At 38.3% G+C, this 21536-nt stretch overlaps 1 protein-coding gene across 3 annotated transcripts in view; it reads left to right on the top strand.

Annotated features, from left to right (window-relative positions):
• Positions 1–19859, top strand: part of UGGT1 (UDP-glucose glycoprotein glucosyltransferase 1) — a 129776-nt gene extending 109917 nt beyond the window's left edge. For all 3 annotated transcript variants that reach the window (XM_019624545.1, XM_019624546.1, XM_019624544.1), the window contains 7 exons: positions 371–455; positions 1918–2100; positions 2717–2877; positions 3992–4106; positions 12334–12450; positions 12834–12999; positions 15374–19859. In XM_019624545.1, the coding sequence (XP_019480090.1) occupies positions 371–455; positions 1918–2100; positions 2717–2877; positions 3992–4106; positions 12334–12450; positions 12834–12999; positions 15374–15399 (853 nt within the window). In that variant the 3' untranslated portion in view covers positions 15400–19859. The remainder of the gene's footprint in view (positions 1–370; positions 456–1917; positions 2101–2716; positions 2878–3991; positions 4107–12333; positions 12451–12833; positions 13000–15373) is intronic.
• The last annotated feature ends 1677 nt before the right edge of the window (positions 19860–21536 follow it).

The raw sequence follows: 21536 nt of genomic DNA, 5'->3' as shown, positions 1-21536 counted from the left end.
GTGGCTTTCCGGGAGTTCTTTATAGAGTGACGTAGTCAGTTAACCACAACCTCCATTATTCATTTGTATCATAATTAATGTATCAGTTTATGAAGCAGTTTAATTAAACATGTGACATAATTAAAATATTTGCCTTTATCAGTAGGTGTACTTTTATAGGTGAGAAATACTCCTTTCTCATTCAGTGATAACTTTATAAGAAGAAATAAGTACAATTTCCATTTTCTATTACTGAGGGTTTGTCTACCTAATTGAGCCATGAGTAAGCTCTGTCATGATGAACATTTAGCAGTCTTGTAATTGACTCTACTTGATTTTGTTGAGGTTAAAAAGCTTTGGAAGATTATTATTATTTGCTTTTTTTTGACAGCATAATGATGTTATCAGTACTGAAGAATACCAAGACTCCTGTGAAATTCTGGTTCTTGAAGAATTATTTGTCCCCCACGTTTAAGGTTTGTTCCTTAGGGAAAAGGAAAACCTTCTTATTAAGGATATATGTGTAGTATAATATACTTTTTACTACTTCTATGCTATCTGTATGATTTTCAAACTTTCCTTTTATTAAGGTACCCTGATTCAATTCCATAGTTCTATTTCTATTACTCTTCCAGACTGTTCTGTTTTTGGGGAGCAGTTGTTGTAAATGTCCTGTCTGAAGCTTGGCTAACAGAGGAGGAGAGTCTGTATCTTCTGCTTTGATGAAATACCACTCTCTTCCTTTGAGCAGCATGTCCTGTCTACTTAGAAAGTTTGGTGCTGGTTTCCAGGGAGATGATTGCTACTCAGTGATCTATGGAAGGAATGCTTCATCTTTGCAAAACAAAATCACACTTGGAAAGTTTTCTGCTTTATTTACATTAGTTAGTATTTGTCATCTAAATTGATTTACTTGCATCTTTTTATGTTGTTCTGTAGAATTTACTAAACCATTTTTAATGTATTCGGTAATATCTCTTCTGGATAAGTAATTCACTTCTGCTCTCCTAAACGTACTTGTATTTAGAATCTGAAAGACTTATAATGGCAGCAGATCTGTTCAGAGTGTTTGGGTTTGTTATGTCATTCCCTGGATTAGACCTAGCCAAGAGAAAGGCTTAAAATCAAGCTCAAACAATGTTTTACTGATCAAGTTTAGACAAATGAATCTTACTTATCAAGTTTAGAAAAATGAACTTGAAGTTCATTTCCCTTACACACACACACACACACACACACACACACACACACACACACACATTAGTTATCTAAAAGCCTTCACTTGGGCCAGCCGAGTAGCGTGTTGGTTAGGAGTTGGGTTGGGATGCCAGCTCTGAGCAGCAGGGCCCCGGTTCGGATCCCACATGAGGACCAGTGATGCTGTGCCCTCTATAGCTAAGATGGTGAACAACAGCTCGACCTGGAGCTGGGCTGCCATGAGTCATGAGTCACCGGCGACGGTGTAGGCTGCAGTGGGGCTGCCCGGCAGTGGGGCTGGCCAGCGAGCGACTGCCTCACCCGGGAAGAGCGCAATGATAATACCAACATGGGCCAGTGAAGTGACGTCCTCTACAACTAGACTGAACAACAAAAGGACAGCAGCTTGTCTATTCCCATTCCCCGATTCCCCAATGCTGTTCCCCTCCCCCAATTCCCCAATAAAATCTTAAAAAAATAAATAAAATAAAAGCCTCCACTTAAAGATTTCTGTAATTTCATGTGTTTAGAAGTCATAAAGAAATGGGGATTTGACAAAAGTTCTTTTATGTTTATTCTTTTATGTAGTCACAAGTGACTCAGGGTCAACCTTTTTTATTAGACCACTGTTATGGTAAATGTTTTACTTGTGCCATAATCATGGTGGTTTACTTACATTATGAAGTCGGTTTTTTTAATCAAAGTCAATGATTGTGTGTTGTTCCTTGTGTCTAAAAATAGGAGTTTATACCTTATATGGCAAACAAATACAATTTCCAGTATGAGCTTGTTCAGTACAAATGGCCCCGGTGGCTTCATCAGCAGACTGAAAAGCAACGCATCATCTGGGGTTACAAGATACTCTTCCTGGATGTGCTCTTCCCACTCATTGTTGACAAATTCTTGTTTGTGGATGCTGATCAGGTAAGCTCTTACAGGTTGGCTTCAGCGGTTTGTGGGAAAAGTATTAGAATTCCTTTTCCTTTTGGAGCGGTTTTATTTTTCCAGTTATGGAAAAGTAGATGGTCATTTTACATTATTTAGAATATATGGAAAGGTAGCACCCAGATGTGATCGCTTTTAAAATTTGCGTTTGATACAACTTTTTATATTTCGTGTGCCTCTTATACATAGTTGTCATTACATCATGTATGCAGTTTTGTATCTTAATTCATTTCACATACAAACTAAAAAGAGGCATTGTTTCACAAACCTCCCAACAACCCTGTGAGATCTCCATTTTACAGATGAGGAAACTGAGTCACAGAGAGGCCAAGTAATGTAAATTTGTTTTATTCCTGCTCTTTTTGAATCCTTAGACTACCGTGTGCCAAGCACTAGGCCAAGTATCTCACGTGTTAGTGCGGGCACTCAGCTAATCAGTGGAGGAATCTGGGTGCAAACTGGGCCTTCTGCATCACCTGTGCCCCTAACTGCAGAGCCGCCTTCCCTAATGCCTCCCTCAGCGAGATGCTCTCTGTGTTAAGGAGACTGCTATCTGCATGCTTGTCTAACAACAGATTTGTGATCTTTTCTCCAGATTGTCCGAACAGATCTGAAAGAGTTAAGAGATTTCAATTTGGATGGTGCACCTTATGGTTATACTCCTTTCTGTGATAGCCGAAGGGAAATGGATGGCTACAGGTTCTGGAAATCAGGGTACTGGGCCAGCCACCTAGCTGGGCGAAAGTATCATATCAGGTACTGAAAAAGGAAGATTCCTAACACTGTTTTTTTATTTTCTTTAAAATTAATGTTGCGTATTTAAAACTGTGAATAGGTAATACATTAATATGGTTCATAAATAAAATTTATAAAACATATAAAGTGAAAAAAAATCTTCCCAATTCTCTCTTCCACTAGTTCCCATCCCACAACAGATAACCTCCTCTATTAATTTACTGTAACTGTCCTTCCAGAGTTTCTTGATTCTTACATAAACAATTATGAATTATTTTTTACACAGAATGTGAATTCTTTTTTATATAAAATATACCATCCTATTTACAGTTTTGTGCCTTGCTTTAAAAAAGTTTTTTTTTTACTTAATATTTCTAGTGGATCTTATTCTGTCAATATGAAAGACCTTATTCGTTTATACATCTAAATATTATTCCAGTATGTATGTTATTACATTTATGGTCTTTGGCTGTGATAATACAATGTTGCAGTGAATAATTAAATACATTATTTTGTATATTTCAGCATTGCTAAAAGATAAATTCTCTTAGGTGAAACCGTGTATGCATTTGTTGCTTTTCTAACAAACACTATATTATCTTCTCTGGTCAAAGTGTTTTTGGAAGATTTGGAGGGTGAGGGGGGGACCAGTAGGAAGTAGTACGTAGAGAGATAAATGTTGAAGTATAGTGATTTCAAGCACTATACTTTATGTTTTTGGTCCAAAAGAATGGCAACATTGTTTGGGGATTCCCCCCCCACCCCCCGCAACGTTTAAGACATCATCAGAATATCTTTGACTAATGATTATTTAGCAATTACTACAGCTTTTATTATCTAATATGCTGACATTTTGCTAGAAATCTTTTGTCAGAGATTATTTCCTTTGCAAGGCAATTAAATAAGGAACAGTGAGTGACAAACTGAACTTGTGGTGGCAGAATCTGGGATTTGTAATGACTTTCTTAGCCATCTTCGAAGTAGTACATACTGATGCTGAGCTTCACCGCAGGGCCTCAGCTTCCCTTTTCAAAGAGAAGCCAGAATTTTTGCCTAGTGGCCTGTTCCATTATTCAGTGAAGTTACTTTTTCTGCTGTAATCCATGGTTATAACAAATGGATCTTCTTTCTCCAGTGCACTGTATGTTGTTGATCTCAAGAAGTTTAGGAAAATAGCTGCTGGTGACAGACTCAGGGGACAGTACCAAGGTCTGAGTCAGGATCCTAACAGCCTTTCAAACCTTGATCAAGTAAGTGGCTTTCTTTTTGGTTAATACTCTCAGTGATGGGTATACAATGTTGTGTCAGAAAATGAAGTATTATTTGTTTCTCAATTCTCTCTGTTGGGACAGTGTTGTGTTTCTTCATTGAAAGGAATTTTGTATATGTGTGTGTGACATTTTTATCTGTCCTCAAGAGAAGACACACTAGTGAAGAATGTCATAGGCCTGTGTTCACTTGGGAAGGGAGATGGAAGAAGGGCACTGCCTCTCGGAACCATTACTGTGTCTTTTCATTTTGTACCCAAGCTGGTCTGATAAATTTGTTTCTCTGCCTGCTGGGGTCAGTTTGTTTCTTTTCTCTAGGCACTAACCAGCTCAGGATTCACAGTATAGACTACAGTGTCACAATATCCCTTTTTTCTATGCTAGAAACAATGGTGTTTTTCAAAAAGTTTAGCTGAACCACAGTTTGTTAATGCTAAAAATTTTTCAGAGGTGAGATTATAGTTTAAATGTTTTAGATAGTTTCATATATTATTTTTTGCTTAAGTCTATTTAAACATTTTTAAACCTTTATTGTGATATATACCACCCATAAAGAAAAGTGTTCAAAACTAAAATATACAAATATGTACATATTTATATGCATCAATGAATTACTGCAAAGCAGATGCCCATATACTGTCTCCCAGTTCAAGAAACAGAAGGTGGTAACTATTATCCCAGAAGCCATCCTTCTTCTCTAACAAAAGTATCCAGCATCCTTACTTCTGTGGTAATCATCCCATTGCTTTTCTGTATAGAATTACTACTAAAACGTATAATCTTAAAAACTATAGTTTTATTTTGCATGTTTTTTTTCCTTTCTATCTCAGTAGCATCATAAAAGATGTGCTCTTTTGAATCGACTTCTTTTGTTCAGCGTTTGTTTGTGAGGTTCATCCACGTTGTGTATAGTCACACTGCTTTGTTTATCTGTTCTGCATTTGGGTAGTTTTCCATTTGTGTCTTCCATAGATAATGCTGCTGTGATCATTCATGCACATGTACACGTATTTCTGTTGTGTGTACAACTACAAGTAGGATTGCTGGGTCATCAGATTTGTGTATCTATATTTACTAGATAATTCCAGACAGTTTTCCAAAGTATTTTTAGTGTATACTTCCATCAGTCGTAAGAATTCCTGTTGCTTTATGTTTTGACCAATACTCATTCTGTTAATTTGGTAGGTGTGATCTCGCATCCCATGTGGCTTTCAATTGGAGAGCTTAATGTATTTACATTTAATGTAATTATTAGTGAGGTAGGATTTACATCTGCCATTTCCTGTTTGTTTTCTATATGTCCTCTGTTTTTTGTGTTCCTTATTATGGTCTTCTTTTATGTTATATAGGCATTTTAATTCCCTTGTTTCTTTTACTATATATATTTGGGTTATTTTCTTAGTGGTTGTTCTGATGATTATCATTAACACTTTAATTTATGACAATCTAGTTTGGATTAATAACAACTGAATTTCAGTAGTATACAAAAACTGTGTTCCTATATAGCTTCTTCCTTCCCATACTGTTATTGTCATACAGTGTATGTGTTTACACATTATATGCCCATCAACACAGATTTATGATTGTTTTGTAGTTTTTTAAAATCAGATAGGGGCAAAAAGGAGTTCCAAACAAGAAATACATTTATATGTTTTTTTTTTATATTTAACTGCATACCTTTACTGGTGTTCTTTAATTCTTCAAGTGGATTTGAGTTACTGTTTAGTGTCCTTTCATTTCAGCCAGAAGGATTCCCTTTAGTATTTCTGGTTAGGGTGGCTCTGGAGCTATCAACTCTTGGGGAATGTATAAATTTCTTCATTTTTTTGATGAATGGGTTTTGATGGATATAAAATTCTTGCTTGACAGTTTTTTCTTTCAGCAGCTTAAATATATTGCCCCGCAGCCTTCTGGCTTCCATGATTTCTGATGAGAAATGAGCTGTTAACTTTGAGAATCCTTTGTCTGTGACAACTCCTTTCTGTCTTGCTCATTTCCAGGTTCTCTGTCTTTTGACAGTTTATGATACATCAAGGTGTAGGTCTCTTTGAGTTTATCCTGCTTGAAGTTCATTGAGTTTCTTGGATGTGTAGATTAATGTTTTTCATCAAATTTGGGGAGTTTTCTTTATTTCTTCAAATATTTCCATCCCTTTCTTTCTCTCTCCTCTTGGGACTCCCATTATGTGTATGTTGGTATATTTGATGGTGTCCCACAGATCTCGGAGGTTATGCTTATTTTCCTTCATTCTTCTTTCTGCTCTTGAGACTGGATAATCTCCGTTGATCTGAGTCTTTTTTTTCTGCTTGCTCAAATCTGTGGTTGAACACTTCTAGTGAATTTTCATTTCGGTTATTGTATTTTTCAACTTCAGATTTTCTGTTTGGTTCTTTAATATAATTTCTATCTCTTTATTAATGTTGTGTAATTTTTCAAACATTATTCTCATACTTTTTTTTTAGTTCTGTTACACATAGTTTTCTTTCGTTATTTGAACACATTTAAAATACCTGATTTAAAGTCTTTGTCTTGTAAGTCCAATGTCTGCGCCTCTGAAAATATAGCTTCTATTACTTGCTTTTTTTCCTCCTCTTTATGGGCCATACTTTCTTGGGTTTTTTGCATGTCTCTTCATTTTTGTTGAAGACTAAACATTTCAAATAATATAGTGTGGCAACTCTGGAAATCAGATTTCCTCCCCTCACCAGAGTTTGTTGTTGCTGCTTGTTGTACTAATTGTTTGTGCCTTCTAAACTAGTTCTGTGAAGTCTGAATTTTTTGTCTGTCTGATTTGCTTAGTGGTTAGCTAAAATTGGACAGAGATTTCCTAAGGCTCAGAATCACTAAAACTGCCCCCAGTTTTTGCAAAATGCCTATAGGTGCATGTTACGTCCTCAGTTGTCAGCCAGGCAGGTTACATACAGCTTTACCTTAGCCTCAGCTTTTCCTTGCAAAGAGCCTTAGGATCAGCCAGAAACCAGAGCTTTGGCCATCTGAGGTCTTTCTTGATTATGCACACAGCCCTGAGCATGCAGAGCCTCACATGTATGTTGCCGTCTGTATTCCCAGGAATATGTTTTTTCTTTTCAAAGTCTCCTATGGATATCTTATTGTTCAGCTTCTCCTTTAAAGGTTTCTGGTTAGTTTGTTCTTTGCTCCACCTCAGGCAGTCTTAGGAAGCCTAATATATTCAAGAAATGGTGCCAAGGAGAAGCTTTTGCCATTGGGCAAGTTCAAGTGAGATTGAATAGAGTAAGCTTTTACAGTACAGTCTTCTGGGGAACCACCAGTCTGGTAAAATAATGACTGTGCTTTGGGAATGAAACTTTGAAAGACCTTCAGCCTTCTTCCTCTAGTGTGGGAATGCAGGTGGTTAATTTCTGAGGCTGAAGGAGAGGAGAATGGGAGTAGGGTGCAAGTTAAAACACCACAGAGCTCACTGTTCTTACTGACATGCAGCCATTTTTGTTGACTTTTCAGTGCTCCTTTGGTTGCTGCAGGTTTGGTTAATTTCCAGAGTTCTGAAAAAGTTATTCTTACTATTTTTGCCAGTTTTGGGGGTTTTTTTGATGGATGGGTGAATTGTCAGAGCTCCACACTCTGCCATTTTTGCTGATGTTGCTCCCCATTGTGGTTTTATTTTGCACTTCCATAATTAATAATGAAGTTGAGTACCATTTTGTATGTTTACATCAGTTTAGATATTCTCTTTTGCGATGTGCTTATTTAAGTATTTGGGTTGTTTGGTGTTTTTCTTCTTGATTTATGGTCAGTCTTTATATATATTGATAGTATATCCTTTTTAGCTATCTATTTTAGAAAATTTCCCACCTTGACTCTCTTACTGGTATCTTTTGTAGTCAGGCTGGTCAGTATTTTTCTTCATGGGTAATGCTTTTTGTCTCTTGTTAAGGTTATGAAGATGTTTTGTATATGAACTTTATTGTTTTTCTTTCACATTTAGATTCTATATTCCAGTAGGAATTTGTTTTATGTATGGTGTGAGATAAGAATTCAGCTTTCATTTTTTATGTACATATATGTGTACAGTTCTATCAGCATGATTTGTTTTTTAATGAAATGCACTGCTCTGCAGTGCTACCTTTGTCAGATATGAAGTATCTATATGTGCATGGATTTGTTTCTGGGCCCTTTATTCATTGGTCTGTTTGTCTCACACCCATACTGCAAATATCTCAATTACTATAGCTAATAAATCAAATCCTCCCACCTCATTCTTCTTCAAGAGTGTCTTAGAGTATTCTGTATCCTTTATTTTCCACATACATTTTAGAATCAGTTTGTCAAGTTCAGGAGGAAAAAACACCTGTTAGGATTTTATATTTGGGTTGTGTTTGATTGCGCTCAATAATGTAGATGGATTTCTTTATAGAGATCTTGTCCATCTTTGTTAGAGTTATTTTTTAAAAACTTGATTTTTGTTGCTAGTATCTAGAATTGCAATGGAGTTTTGTTCATTGGTGTATTCAGCTACCTTGCCAATCTGTATATACTTTTGGATTTTCTATATACATAATCATATTATCTACAAATAATGACAGTCTTTTTTTTTTTCCCAATCTTACATTTTCAAAGATTCTTGCTTTCTCCATTGGCTAGGACCTACATTTTGTTGAACAGAAATATTGATTGTGGACATTCTTGAATCAAAACAAAAAATTTCAGCATTTTACTACTAACTATTGTGTTTGCTGTGGTGGTTTTGTAGCTACCTCTCATTTAGATTAAGGAAGTCCTTTTATTCCTAGTTTGCTGCTCTTTTGTTTTAACCTATTGTGTTAAATTTTATATGTTTTTGATATCTGCTGAGATGATTTTCCCCTCTTATTCAGTAATATAGTTAATTATGTACTTAATATAATTTTTGAAATATAATATATTACAACTTGATCGTGATTTATTATCCTTTTTTATATATTCCTGGATTCTTTTTGCTAGTATTTGTGTAAGAATTTTGCATTTATGTTTTTGTGTGACATTGGCTTGTGATATCTCTGTTAGGTTTTGGTATCAAGGCTATGTTGGCTTAATAAAATGAGTTAGGTTTAGTTCTTTTTCATTTGCCTGTAATTGGTTTGTGTACGATTGGCCTTATTTCTTTCTTAAATGTTTGGTAGAATTCAGTAGTGCAGCTACATAGAGATTTCTTTGTGTTTAAATTATGACTCTAATTTCTTTAAGAGTTTTGGGACTGTTGACATTTTTTAGTACTTCATTTATCACTATTTTTGTTAAGTTGTATCTAAATTTCATAACATATTGTCACTAAGCTGTTTCTTACAAATAGCTGTATACTGTGACATGCTTAAGTACATGTCAGATCTTAAGTGTACTGTTTAATTCGTTTTGAAAAATGTGTATCAAGAACCAGTTTTCGTCATATCAGCAATCTCTTTAAAGTCTGTAGGATCTGTACTGATTTCTCTCTCTCTTTTAATTACTGGAATTGTTTATTTGTGCTTTCTCATTTTTCCCTTGGTGAACTACCTAGGAATTAATCAGTTTTATCAATCTTTTCAAAGAACCAGCTTTTAATGTTTTTCATTTTGTCTACAGTGTTTCTTTTTTATTTCACTATTTTTTGTTTATTGTTTATCTTTTACTTTCTTTTATTTGTTGATTTTTTTCCTAATTTCTTGAGATAGATGTTTAAGTTCATTTGAAATTTTCAAATTCTATCTCAGCAAGACTTTGGTTACATTTCACACTCTATATATAGAATTTCCTTATCATTTAGTTCAGTGTGTTTCTAGTTTCCATTGTTTACAATGTGTTTCTAGTTTCCACTTATTTTTTAACTCATGAGTTATTTAAAAGTGATTGCAAATACATGGGCACTTTCCAGTTATATTTTTGTTATTATTTTCTAGCTCATTTGTTCTATGATCTGAGAATGTATTCTCTGTGATCTCAGGCATTTGAAGTTTATTGAGATTTACTTTTTGACCCAGTTTTGGTAAACATTTTATCTGGTTTCATATTCTGCAGTTGTTAAGTGTAATATTTTTCTATGTTCATTAGGTCAAGTTTAGCAATATACTGTTATGTGGTTTTTTTTGTCTGTCTTTTTTCTATTAGTTACTGAAACAATTGTGTTAAAAATCTTTTTCTGTACTGTGAAATCTTGCTTGTTTTTGTCTTTGTTAAATTTTGCATTATGTATTTTGAGACTATATTATTAAGTGGCTAAAAACTTAGAAGTCGTATATATATTTTAGACTGGTAACACCTTTTATTTTGGGCGGGGGGCCTTAAAAGTGTGCTTCATCCAATACTAGTGCAGCTGCATGAGTTTTCTTTTTGGTTAGTGCTACATGGTATTTTTTTTTTTTTTTAGCTGAGCCATCCTGCCACCTGTTGGCGGTTGTTTTTTTTTTAATTGTCTATTTTCAGTCTTTATCTTTATGTTTTAGTTGTATTTTTTTACAAATAACTTGTATCTATTTGTTTTTTCATTTGGTGTGACAGTCATATAATTTGAACATTTAGCCCATTTATAGTTAATGTAATCACCAATGAGTTTGGCTTTTCTATAGTACTCCTACTTACTCCATGTGTTCTGTGTTTCTTTTTTTCTCCTTACTCCATTTCTTTCAGATTGATTGAGAGTTTTTAACATTTCGTTGTCCCTCCATTAGCTTAAACTATACACTTTTTGCAATTCTTTTAATGATTATCCTAGCAATTACAGTATGCAATTCTGACTTTGCAAAGGCTAATATTAATTGGTATATTTTATCCACCTACCACACAGTGCAAAAACAGAACAGTGCTTCTCAAATTTTAGCATATATAAAAGAATCACCTGGAGGACTTACTAAAGCATTAATTTCTGGGCCCCATTTGCTCAAGCTGATTCAGTACATAATGGCTGGGCCTAAGAACCTGCATTCCTAGCAGGCTCCTTGCTGCCAGGCTGCATACCACGTTTTGAGTAGCCCTGTCTTATGACTCATTAACTCCATTTTTACTCATCCCAGCCTAAATGCCTTGTTGCCGTGTATTTTATATCTCTATTTTAAGCCTCAGAAGAAGTTATTATTCTTGTGTAGTACAGTCAATATCTATTTAGATTTAGATTTACTTACACAGTTTCCCTTTTGGTTACTCTGTCTTCTTCCCTGTGTTTCTGGGCTTCTACATAGGGTAATTTTCCATCTGCCTGAATTATATAACGTAAAATTTACCATTTAATTATTTTTAAGTGTACAACTCAGTTGTATTAAGTACATTTACAGTGTTGTGTAACTGTCCATCTCTAGAACTTTTTTTATCATCCCAAACAGAAACCCTGGATCCATTAAACAATAACTTCTCCTTTTCTCCTCCCCCCAGTCCCTGGTAACCTCTATTCTATTTTCTATCTATGTGAATTTGCCTATTCTAAGTACTTTTGGAATTATACAATATTTTTCCTTTTGTGTCTGACTTACTTCACTTAGCATGTTTTCAGGGTCCATCCATGTTGTAGCATGTATCAGAATTTTCTTTCTGTTAAGATCCAATAGTATTTCAATGTATGAATATATCATATTTTGCTTATCCATTCATCTGTTGATGGACATTTGGCATATTTCCACTTTTTGACTATTGTGAATAATGTCTCTATGAACATTGGTGTATAAGTATCCATTTGAGTCCCTGCTTTCAATTCTTCTGTGTATAGACCCAGAAGTGGAATTTCTGGGTTATACTGGTTGTGTATTAGGACAATGGGATATTTTATTGTGTCAAACTCAAAAGGTTTTCTGAGAAAAAAGCTTCAAAGCATAGAGTACTGTTGGCTAGAAAACGTGGGCTTATTCATTTGGGATCAGTCTCAGCAGGCAAGATGGATTCAAAGCTTCCTGTAGGCAAAATTTTGATATATAAGAACTATATTTTTAGTTGACTTTCGAAGGCACGAGTGTTTTTCTTAGAATTGCCCTCTGGTGGGAAGTCTAGCTGCAGTCATGAGTTTTAAGCTAACGATTTTCAGGTGCTTATTATGAGTAGGTCCTCTAAACTTTGTGGGTTTTGAAAGCACCATAAATATTTTAGCTTCTCACAGGTTTTTGGTAAGGACGCTTTCAGTTCTAAAACTTTGTGATTGGCATGTGTTATGTAATGAGCAGCTAACATCACTAATTTGCTATGTGTTTAAGTTTTCCTACAACTTTACATTGTTTTTATTTTCTTTACCTAACAGGATTTGCCCAATAACATGATCCACCAGGTGCCAATTAAATCACTTCCTCAAGAATGGCTTTGGTGTGAAACATGGTGTGATGACACCTCTAAGACAAGGGCGAAAACAATTGATTTGGTAAGCTGTCTGTGGTTCTTTTCTGCATCTTAGTCCAAGGTGATGTATTCCAGGGTGATGACTAGATAATTATTAATACACAGATTCTTATTTACTCTTTCTCTGCAGTTGTATAGTTTAGGTACTGCAGAACATCTCACAGTAAGCATACCTCTTTTCTGCTTGATGCAGAGAGCCAAATCCTTTAGTGTCTGATGGGGCTGTGTTCACTGTTTACAGTCAGTGAAGGTACTATTTCTGCTTCTGCTAATGTATCATTTGATTCCCCATGTTGTTCTTTTTTTCCAGTTAGAACTTATAACCCAGGAACAGAAACACCTTTGCATTCTATATAATGTACCATTTCTACACTCAGCGGAAGTATGTTATTTTGCTTTTCACAGTGTAATAATCCAATGACCAAAGAGCCCAAACTGGAAGCAGCTGTTCGAATTGTCCCAGAGTGGCAGGACTACGATCAGGAGATCAAACAGCTCCAGATCCGCTTTCAGAAGGAGAAGGAAATGGGAGCACTATATGAGGAGAAGACAAAAGAGTCACACAGAGAAGGTAGGGACAAACCTTGGCTTTGGGCAAATACTCCTTTGCAGTTCTCATTTCTGTTTGCTGCAAAAACAACAGAATTCATAAGTAAGAGGAAAAGAAGAATTACGTATTATCCCTTTTATTCTGACATCAACCAGTGTGTATTTTTCATTTTCCTTTTTCAGTTGCCCTTCCCCCTCCCCTTTTTTTTGAGAAAGGATGCCTTAATTGTGGTTATTTAGGTTCATGATGATATATAAGCCAAACCTGACATTATTTGTGGGCTCTCTTGTCAGATTCCCTAGTTTTTCATTAAATCTGTCCAGGCGCTGGTAAATGAACACATTTAGGATCAAGACAAAGCACATATTGATTTGAAAACAAAAGAATTCTTTCAAACAAGCATGTTGGGGTGGGGATGGAGTGTTTGTACTTAATTTAGGATAAGAATAGAAAGGACTGGGCCGGCCGAGTGGCGCGATGGTTAAGAACTGGCTTGGGACACCAGAGGGCCCCGGTTCGGATCCCACATATGAGGGCCAGTGACACTGCCCTCTACAGCTGAGATGCTGAACAACAGCTCGACCTGGAGCTGGGTTGCCATGAGTCGCCGGTGACGGCGTAGGCTGCAGCCCCTGTGGCAGTGGGTTGCCATGGGCTACCGTGTGTAGCCAGCAGCCAGCGTGAGCGGCCAGCAGCCGCAGTGAGCGGCCGTCCAGAAGCCGGCGACTGATGTGCCTCGCCCGGGAAGAGCGCGATGATGGTGCCAACTTGGGCCAGTGGGGCAGCGTCCTCCACAACTAGACTGAAGAACAAAACGACAGCAACTTGTCTGTTCCCCTTCCCCCAATTCCCCAGCACTGTTCCCATCCCAATTCCCCAATAAAAATCTTAAAAAATAAATAAATAAATAAATAAAAGAATAGAAAGGACTAAGTCTTCTTATATAATGCTTTCCCTATTACATTTATATCTCTAATAGTAGCCAGTTGAAAATGATTAGAATACAAAAATCACGTTTTGTAAACTATTATATTAATAAGCTGGGCTGTGGATTTTAACATTTATTCAGCTCAAAACTAATTTTAAAAAAGCAATTTGAGAACGTGGATCTTGAGTGATTCACCTAAACATCCTGAAGACTATATCATATTAAATATCACAACTCAAAGGTTGGGTATTTACCATAAAAATAATTAATTGAAAAATACATTAGTAGGGCCGACTGAGTGGCTCAGTTGATTAAGAGCTCGAGCTCTGAGCAACAGGTTCGCCAGTTCAATTCCCACATGGGCCAGTGAGTTGCACCTGAGCTGAGCTGCCCTGAGCTGCCAACAGGTGGCAGGATGGCTCAGCTGGTGAGAGCACGTGCTCCTAACAATAAGGTTGCCGGTTCGACTCTCACATGGTATGTTGAACCTGCAACTAAGATTGAACACGGCACCTTGAACTGAGTGGCTGCGAGCTGCTGATGGGCAACTAGATAGCGACTAGACCTGGGAGCTGAGCAGCTGTGCTCTGCAACTAAGATTGAAGGACAACAACTTGGTTGTTCCCCTTCCCCAATTCCCCCAATAAAAAAATCTTAAAAAAAAATAATAAAAAAATTAATAAAACCTCAAGGGTTTCTATAGATAAATAGGCAAAAAATGTAGAATACTGTTCAAATAAGAGGAAAACACTAAATGAATTTGAGGCAACAGCAATCAGATTAAAGGAATCTATCATTAATATGTACTACATAGAAAAAATATCCATACTGATAATGCCGTTTGTTGGGGAGATGGTGATGAGACTATTGTGGTCCATCTTGCTAAAGCTTGGTGTAGTAGAACAATCCTTGTTACAAGGCAGCAAGTCTGTCGTCGGGGGCCATTACAATGTGTATGCCCTCAGTAATTTCTCTCAAGAATTTACCTTAAGTAATTCAACAGAAGAAAAAAGTTATATACATGGAGAAATCTACTTTACTAATACTTATAAACGAAAAGCATTGAAAAAAATGCCCGGCCGGCCAAGTGGCTTGTTGGTTAAGAGTTGGCTTGGGTGCGTGAGCTCTGAGCAGCAGGGCTGCCGGTTCGGATCCCACATGGGCCGGTGATGCTGCACCCTCTACAGCTAAGATGGCGAACAACGGCTCGACCTGTACTTTGAAAATAGTTCACATTGAGTAGGGATATGCCAGTAGTTTCAATATTTGTAAAAATGTCTTTTTTATTTTGTTTTTGCTTTCGAAATATAATACAAACACACCAAACTAAAGTTCCTAAAAATTTAAAAAGAGAGATAAGTTGGAGGCTTGGACATAAATAACAGGTTGTAGATAGAAAATGCACAGCCTGTATTTTTATACTTGAGGACAGTCCATTTTCTTTTCAATTGTTCTCTTTTTCCACAGGACCTCAGAAACGTGAAGAATTATGATCTCCAGAGGAAGGTTAGGAAATGACACCATGTGAAAAACACTTTCTATATTAAGCACTAGTTTTTTTCTGATCTGTCTATACAACTGCTGATGAACTGGCTGGGCAGGCTGCGTGCCTTTGATTCTGAGCTTTCCTTTGACTCCTGCACACTGGTGGGCTCTGCATCTTCAAAGCTAAGGCTCTCTTGGATTTATACCTCAGAGGAAGACCAGTGGCCGATCCGTGGGGACTCTGCAAAGAGCAGTCATCTAACCAGAATGCAAAATGGCAAACGCAACGGGAGGAAAACAAGTCCCTGTTCCCCCACCCAGAGCTCACAGGTGCCGCACCACTGTGGGAGCCCTGCCTTGGGAGCACTGCTGTGGGAGCATTTCTGCAGGAGCATCGCCATGGGAGCAACTGCTGCGGGAATACTGCTACTAGAGCCCAGCTGCGGGAGCCTCGCTGTGAGAGCATCACTGCAGGAGCAGAGGTGTGGAAGCTGAGCAGCCAGAATCTCCACCTCCATCCTCACCTCCACTGATGGCAGGCAGCCGGGCATAGTCTGCCACCTGAGGCAGCTGGCAGGAGCTCTGTCCAAGGTCTACATACCTGGAGGTTTAGGCTAGGACATTCCCTGTGCCCTTCCTGCATTCTCTCCCTAGCATTAGTTCATTGTTGAATTGAGACTCAACCAACAGTCGTGTTTCTTCAAGGCTAGCTCGGGGCAGATTAACTTGGGGACAGGATAGGGGTGGGTTGGAGTGAGGGTAGTGAAACTATCCGGTGTAGGAAGGCTCTGGGGTGTGGAGAGGGAGGTGAAGAAGACCAGAAATTGGCTGCTGTCTTTAGACCATCAATACCGTTGTGACTAATTGAAAATGAAAACATTATTCTTATTCCCCACCCAATCTCAGTGAACTTTTTAGGTAATTATTTTGTAAACAATTTTTGTATTGTGAAAGTGTTCACTTTTTCTTTTCAGTTTCTAAAGAAATGTAGTTGTTGATTTCCTTACTGGATACAGCCATAGTGAGCCCTCATGGAGTCTTGGGGCTCCCTCAGGAAGGTCACCTTGTCCCTGCCCTCTCCTCTTCTGTAGGATTTTCCTTGCCCAGACCCAGGGACAGTTGGCTCTGAGTTTTCTCTACAAAAGATTTCCAGATCTGAGAGCAAGAAGGTTTGACTGTGTGGCTCCTGGTTTTCTTACACACTGTGTCATATGCCCTTCAGTTTAGTGCTGTGGGTTGCCTTTGGCTCGCGGTTGCCAGTGTCGCACTTGTTCTGACTCCACACAGTTGCATCTTGAAGCCACAGAAGCCCTTTAGTCATTGCTTTTTATGTCTATGTTCAGCAGCCCAGGGTGGCCCCCTGGAGCAGCCTGTCCTGGTGAGTGTGCTGGGCTGGGAGGCTCCCACGAGGGGTCTGCTGGTGTGCTGTTGGCCATGTGGTGTGAGGCTCCGGGCCCTTCCGTATGCCTCCCCAGGCTGCAAGGCACAGACGAGCACAACATGGACAGTGTCCCCTCCCATGCAAACACGTTTGTCTCACACTGCCTGCTGTTTAGAAACATGAGGTGGGTGTGAATGGATAGCTAAGTCCTCAGTCTTCTACGCCAAGTCACATAATGATTTGCAGTCTTTTTTAAAAAATCAGTCTTACAACAAATATCAGGTAATTTATTTTTTCCATATTCACATGCAAACGTTAGCTTAGGAGTCTCTTAGGTAGCCTGAAGGACTTTTGAGTTTGCTTCTAAAATTCCATTAAAATTGGGGATGAGGAGCTCAAAAATTTTTTAGATAAATTGATCCAAGACTGAAAAGGACCCTTGGAATCATTTGCAGAGACAAAGGCTGTAGCATGAGTTCCTGCTGCCCTGCCCCTCACTGGGTCAGCAACTGAAGGGATAGAACCAGTGAGAGTAAAAAAACATTTGTTCAGCTTGAGCTTAGATTTAATTAAGCCTTTGGAGAGGTTTCTGCTGCTGCCACTTCTGTCTACGACCGTGGGCAGAATTGTGCATTTTCCAGTTTATTTTCTGGGAGATTGTGCAGGAAATACTAAAGTCACTGGGATATGCTTTTTAAATGCCGGTTCCCTTAGGATGTTACCCAGACCACCTTTCTCTGTGTCTTCCTACCAGGTCTCGCTGCATAATCCATTTGAGGAAGGCACAGTGGAACCTGTGTTTCTATGTAGTGTGTGTCCTCATTGCCCTCACCACCCTATTAATTGTTGAATCGAAATATGCAAGACCCAGCTTGCTTCTGAAATGATTAGGGCCTGCCTTCTCCTGCCAGTAACTCTTGGCTCAGGTGACATAAGCATCTTTCAAAATGAACCTCTAATGTCCTAGGAAACAATGTTACCACTAAAATTTGGTCTTGGTCAGCGTTGCCATCTTTACTGTATGAAAGCAAATTGTCACTAGAAAGATAGGTAGGATAATTTTTTTCCCAAGAAGCAAGAATTGATTGATTTCATTGGAACATTCAAACTTCTGGAAACTGTTCACAGTATATTGTTTTTAACCAACATTTATATCTAATGGATTATTTTTTCTCTCATCATGCCATAATGGAAAACTTTCTGTCTGAGTCAGTGCCAGAGTGATGTGAAATAATGTGACATGTTAGAATGACATGCAACAGTATGACTGTGTTCTGTGAACAATGGTATTTGGCCGAGATCAGAACCCATGCACACAGCCTTCTGCCATGGCTGTGGAGGTGTGCCTGTGATTTGTTTTAACACTATACTCAATACCACCACACTGAGAACGATGGCATGTTCTCTTTCCATAAGATTGATGAAGTGCTGAATCTGTCAAACGTGGCATTTCAAGTTGAAACAAACAGGTGTTTGCCTACCTACTAAGCGCATGCATCATGGTTAGGTACGTGTCTTATGTGAACCTAGCTCTTGGGAGAGCAAAGATTTTACATTGGCTAAGAAAGAATTTCCAAGAATGGAGCTTCATCTACTTTGCTGTCCTTTAAGGCCTCATGGTAGGAACCTTGGTAAGGCTCTGCCTGAACAAACAACCTTGATCTGGATGAAGGCTGAAAGCTAGGGAAGGCTGTGCGGTGTTTGCAAGAGACTGGCCCAGTGATAGGGAGGAAGGAAATCCCAGGTTCCTGTAGCTGGGAATTCTGCTTTACTGACATGGTAACTTGGGACAGGTCAGACCCCACCCTCACTGCGATGAGTATAACATGGCTCCTCTTACCCCACCTCTTCCTACAAGTAAATGTGGGTACTTGAAAACAGTCTTTTTCTGAAATTGCCATGAATGATTAAAAGAAATAATTCAACTCAAGACTTAACAAGTGAATATCTAGTGTATTTTCTCTGAATAAAATATTAGTACTGTGCTATCAAATTTCATGGAACTGTACATGTTTTGGTAAAGCCACCTAATGAAAACTTTCTCTTGGTAACATAAATGAAGGGTGCACTGTGTGTGAAGTTATTTAAATATATAGTCCACCATTGTGTAATTTTAATAGTTTTTTAAATATTTGATTTTATGGGGACATTTTTGTGGGATAATTGGAGTTAACTTAAATATAGATGTTGTGTCTAGTTTAATGGGATAACATTTTTTAGTTTAAATTCATGTTTGCCTTGCCTTGATGTAGTGAGAAGAGATCTTAATCAGGACTTTGTTAATTATTTGAGTTCAAGCAAATTAGGCTCATTAACTCAGGTCATTATTGATATTTTAAAGTATCTGGAGGATACCAATTTCTCTTTTATTATGTGGTCTTTGACCCCTTGATGTAACACAGAAAGGACACTGCTGGGTGGCCGTGAGTCAGTGAGCCAAGTAGATCTCTCCCCCTCAAGGTATGCTGACAATTTATAAAAACAAACCACAAACTCAGCTTTAAGCAGCTGCTTGCTCTCCATAAAGTTTAAACAGCGTGGTCATTTTGCAAGCAGGAGGCTATCTCCTGAGTCTATCTCAATTACCTAGCAACACAGAAGCCAAATGTGGAAGATTTAAGTAGACTACAAGTGAGGGTATGAGCAAAGGCCTTCATCCCATCTGTAATTTATGCATTGCCTTACTTGTCACAATTTAGATTTCCAGAGAAATGGGCATAATTCCTCTCCAGAATGAAAGTATCAGAATATATTAATCTAAGGGCAACAATTTGAGAAAGTTTGTCAAGTATGACGCTTTCTAACCACTTATCCTTGGTGTAAGGTAAACAGAAAAATGAAGAAAAATGTTAGAATTTTAAAGAAATTATGTACTTAAAAAAACTTTCTTTATAAAAACAATTGTATTTTACTGTTATTCTGTTCCATTAAATGCAACACAAGTCCAGGTGCTGTCCTTGCTTGGGAAAAAGGGCTCTGTGTCTCCAGAGCCCTATGCACCCGGACTGAACTGAGAATGAATTTCCTGGTACTGTAATGAAAATAAGGTCTGCTCAACACAATAAACTTTTCCTTCTCTTCTTTCAAGCTGTCTGGTCAGTGATTCAGCTTTTAAGTTTAGTAAGGGCAGGTTGTTAGAGCTCAAAGTTCTATTCCTGCATCTGACAAAAAAGCAGGGCAGGACAGGACAGGAAGGAGAGCTCTTTTTACCTGAACTTCTTACCTGAGGATGGAGCTGGGGCCAGTTCTCTGGAGTCTCAGGAAAGCAAGCACCCCTGCCTCTTGCAGGTCCCCAGCCTTGGAAAACTGCCGAGGCAGGATCTGGCAACAAGCTGCCCCATCAGCACTAACACGACCAGGAAGGATAACATGCACTTTGTTCATTTGCAAATTCTCTGAGCTCCTGCTGGGACCAGGTTTGGAGCTGAAGGTGTGGGTCCTGCTGTTCAGGTTCTCACAGGACACTGCAAGCTAGTATGACTGCTTGCTGAGGTGCCAGTCAGGGAGGGAACTTAGGGCTGTGAGAATACAACAGAGGGCACCTTAAGTGTAGTAGAAGAAAGATTTATTTGGTGGTCAGGAAAAGCTCCAAGGAGGTGGTGCTTAAATTGAAGCCCGAGGAACAAGTAGGAGTTATCCATGTTGGGTGAGGGAGGTGGGGATGAAGGGAAGAACAAGAGCTAGTGTATCATTTAGGGATCTGCAAGGGAGCTTTTGTAGACAGAGTTGTGGCCAGGAGAGAGGTCCCAGAGAGGGGGTCTCAGTTTGATCCTGGGGCCACAAGAAAGCCCCTGAGGGGTTTTAAGATGGCTGCCAACATGAAATTGGGTTTTTTCTTGTAATAAATTTTTTATTGACTTATAGCACATGTAGACACAAGTATATAAACGTGCACATTGATAGATTTTTTAAGTGAACACAGTGGTGTAACCATCACCCAGATGAAGTTGGATTTTGTTTTATCTTAAATAACATGGAGACATCTGATCACAGTCTGGCTCCAGCATTGGCAAGAGCATCTTGTATCAGACTAACCCTCCTACCAATAATGATACACTCTGTTGAAATGCACTGGAAAGTAACCAGAGACAAACAAGAGCTGGAGGGGGCTCAAGCACTGGAGAAAAATGCTGGATAAGATGATATTTAAGTGACTATTCCTCATGTGGCCCACAGGGAATAAAACAAAAAGTGGCAGTCTTACTGGGCTGAGAAGCTAAGTCAGATGGTGAGCAGCTGAAACTGGAAAGGGGAAATCTCAGAAAAGAAGAAATAACAGAGCCTTGAATTTGCCTTACATATTCCCATGAAATCCTTTACTGACTCCCTAAATTATGCATGAACAGAGCAGGATTCCAAGAGGCCCAACAGAAAGTAACAACTGGAAGTTTGGGGAACTTCAACAGAGATTTCAGCAGATGTCTAGTGCTGGGGAGGGAAAGTTTGGAATTCTTGTCCCACCAAATTAGGCTTGGTAAATATTTTGGGCTTTCCATTGAAAACCTAAAGGGCCATGCTACTTTAGAATTAGAACCATATTTCAAAACTCAGGTCTAGGCCCTAATGACTAAAGGCAACACTAAAATAGATCCACTCTAATAAAGCCTATAATTGAGGCTTTAAAGAATCAAGGTGATCTGTTGGTATCTTAACTGCCTACTGAAACAAATCCCAACAGTTTTCATGGGAAAAGCATCATAGAATTTAGAGTCTACAATATGTCATTTAGAATTCCAGCATACAATCACAAATCAGGAGACAGAA

The sequence above is a fragment of the Hipposideros armiger genome, unplaced genomic scaffold, assembly GCF_001890085.2.
Source record: "Hipposideros armiger isolate ML-2016 unplaced genomic scaffold, ASM189008v1 scaffold_592, whole genome shotgun sequence".
In the NCBI taxonomy this organism is placed as follows: domain Eukaryota; kingdom Metazoa; phylum Chordata; class Mammalia; order Chiroptera; family Hipposideridae; genus Hipposideros; species Hipposideros armiger.
Note: the sequence above shows the minus strand (reverse complement) of the source record. Positions and strands in the feature narration are given on the sequence as shown.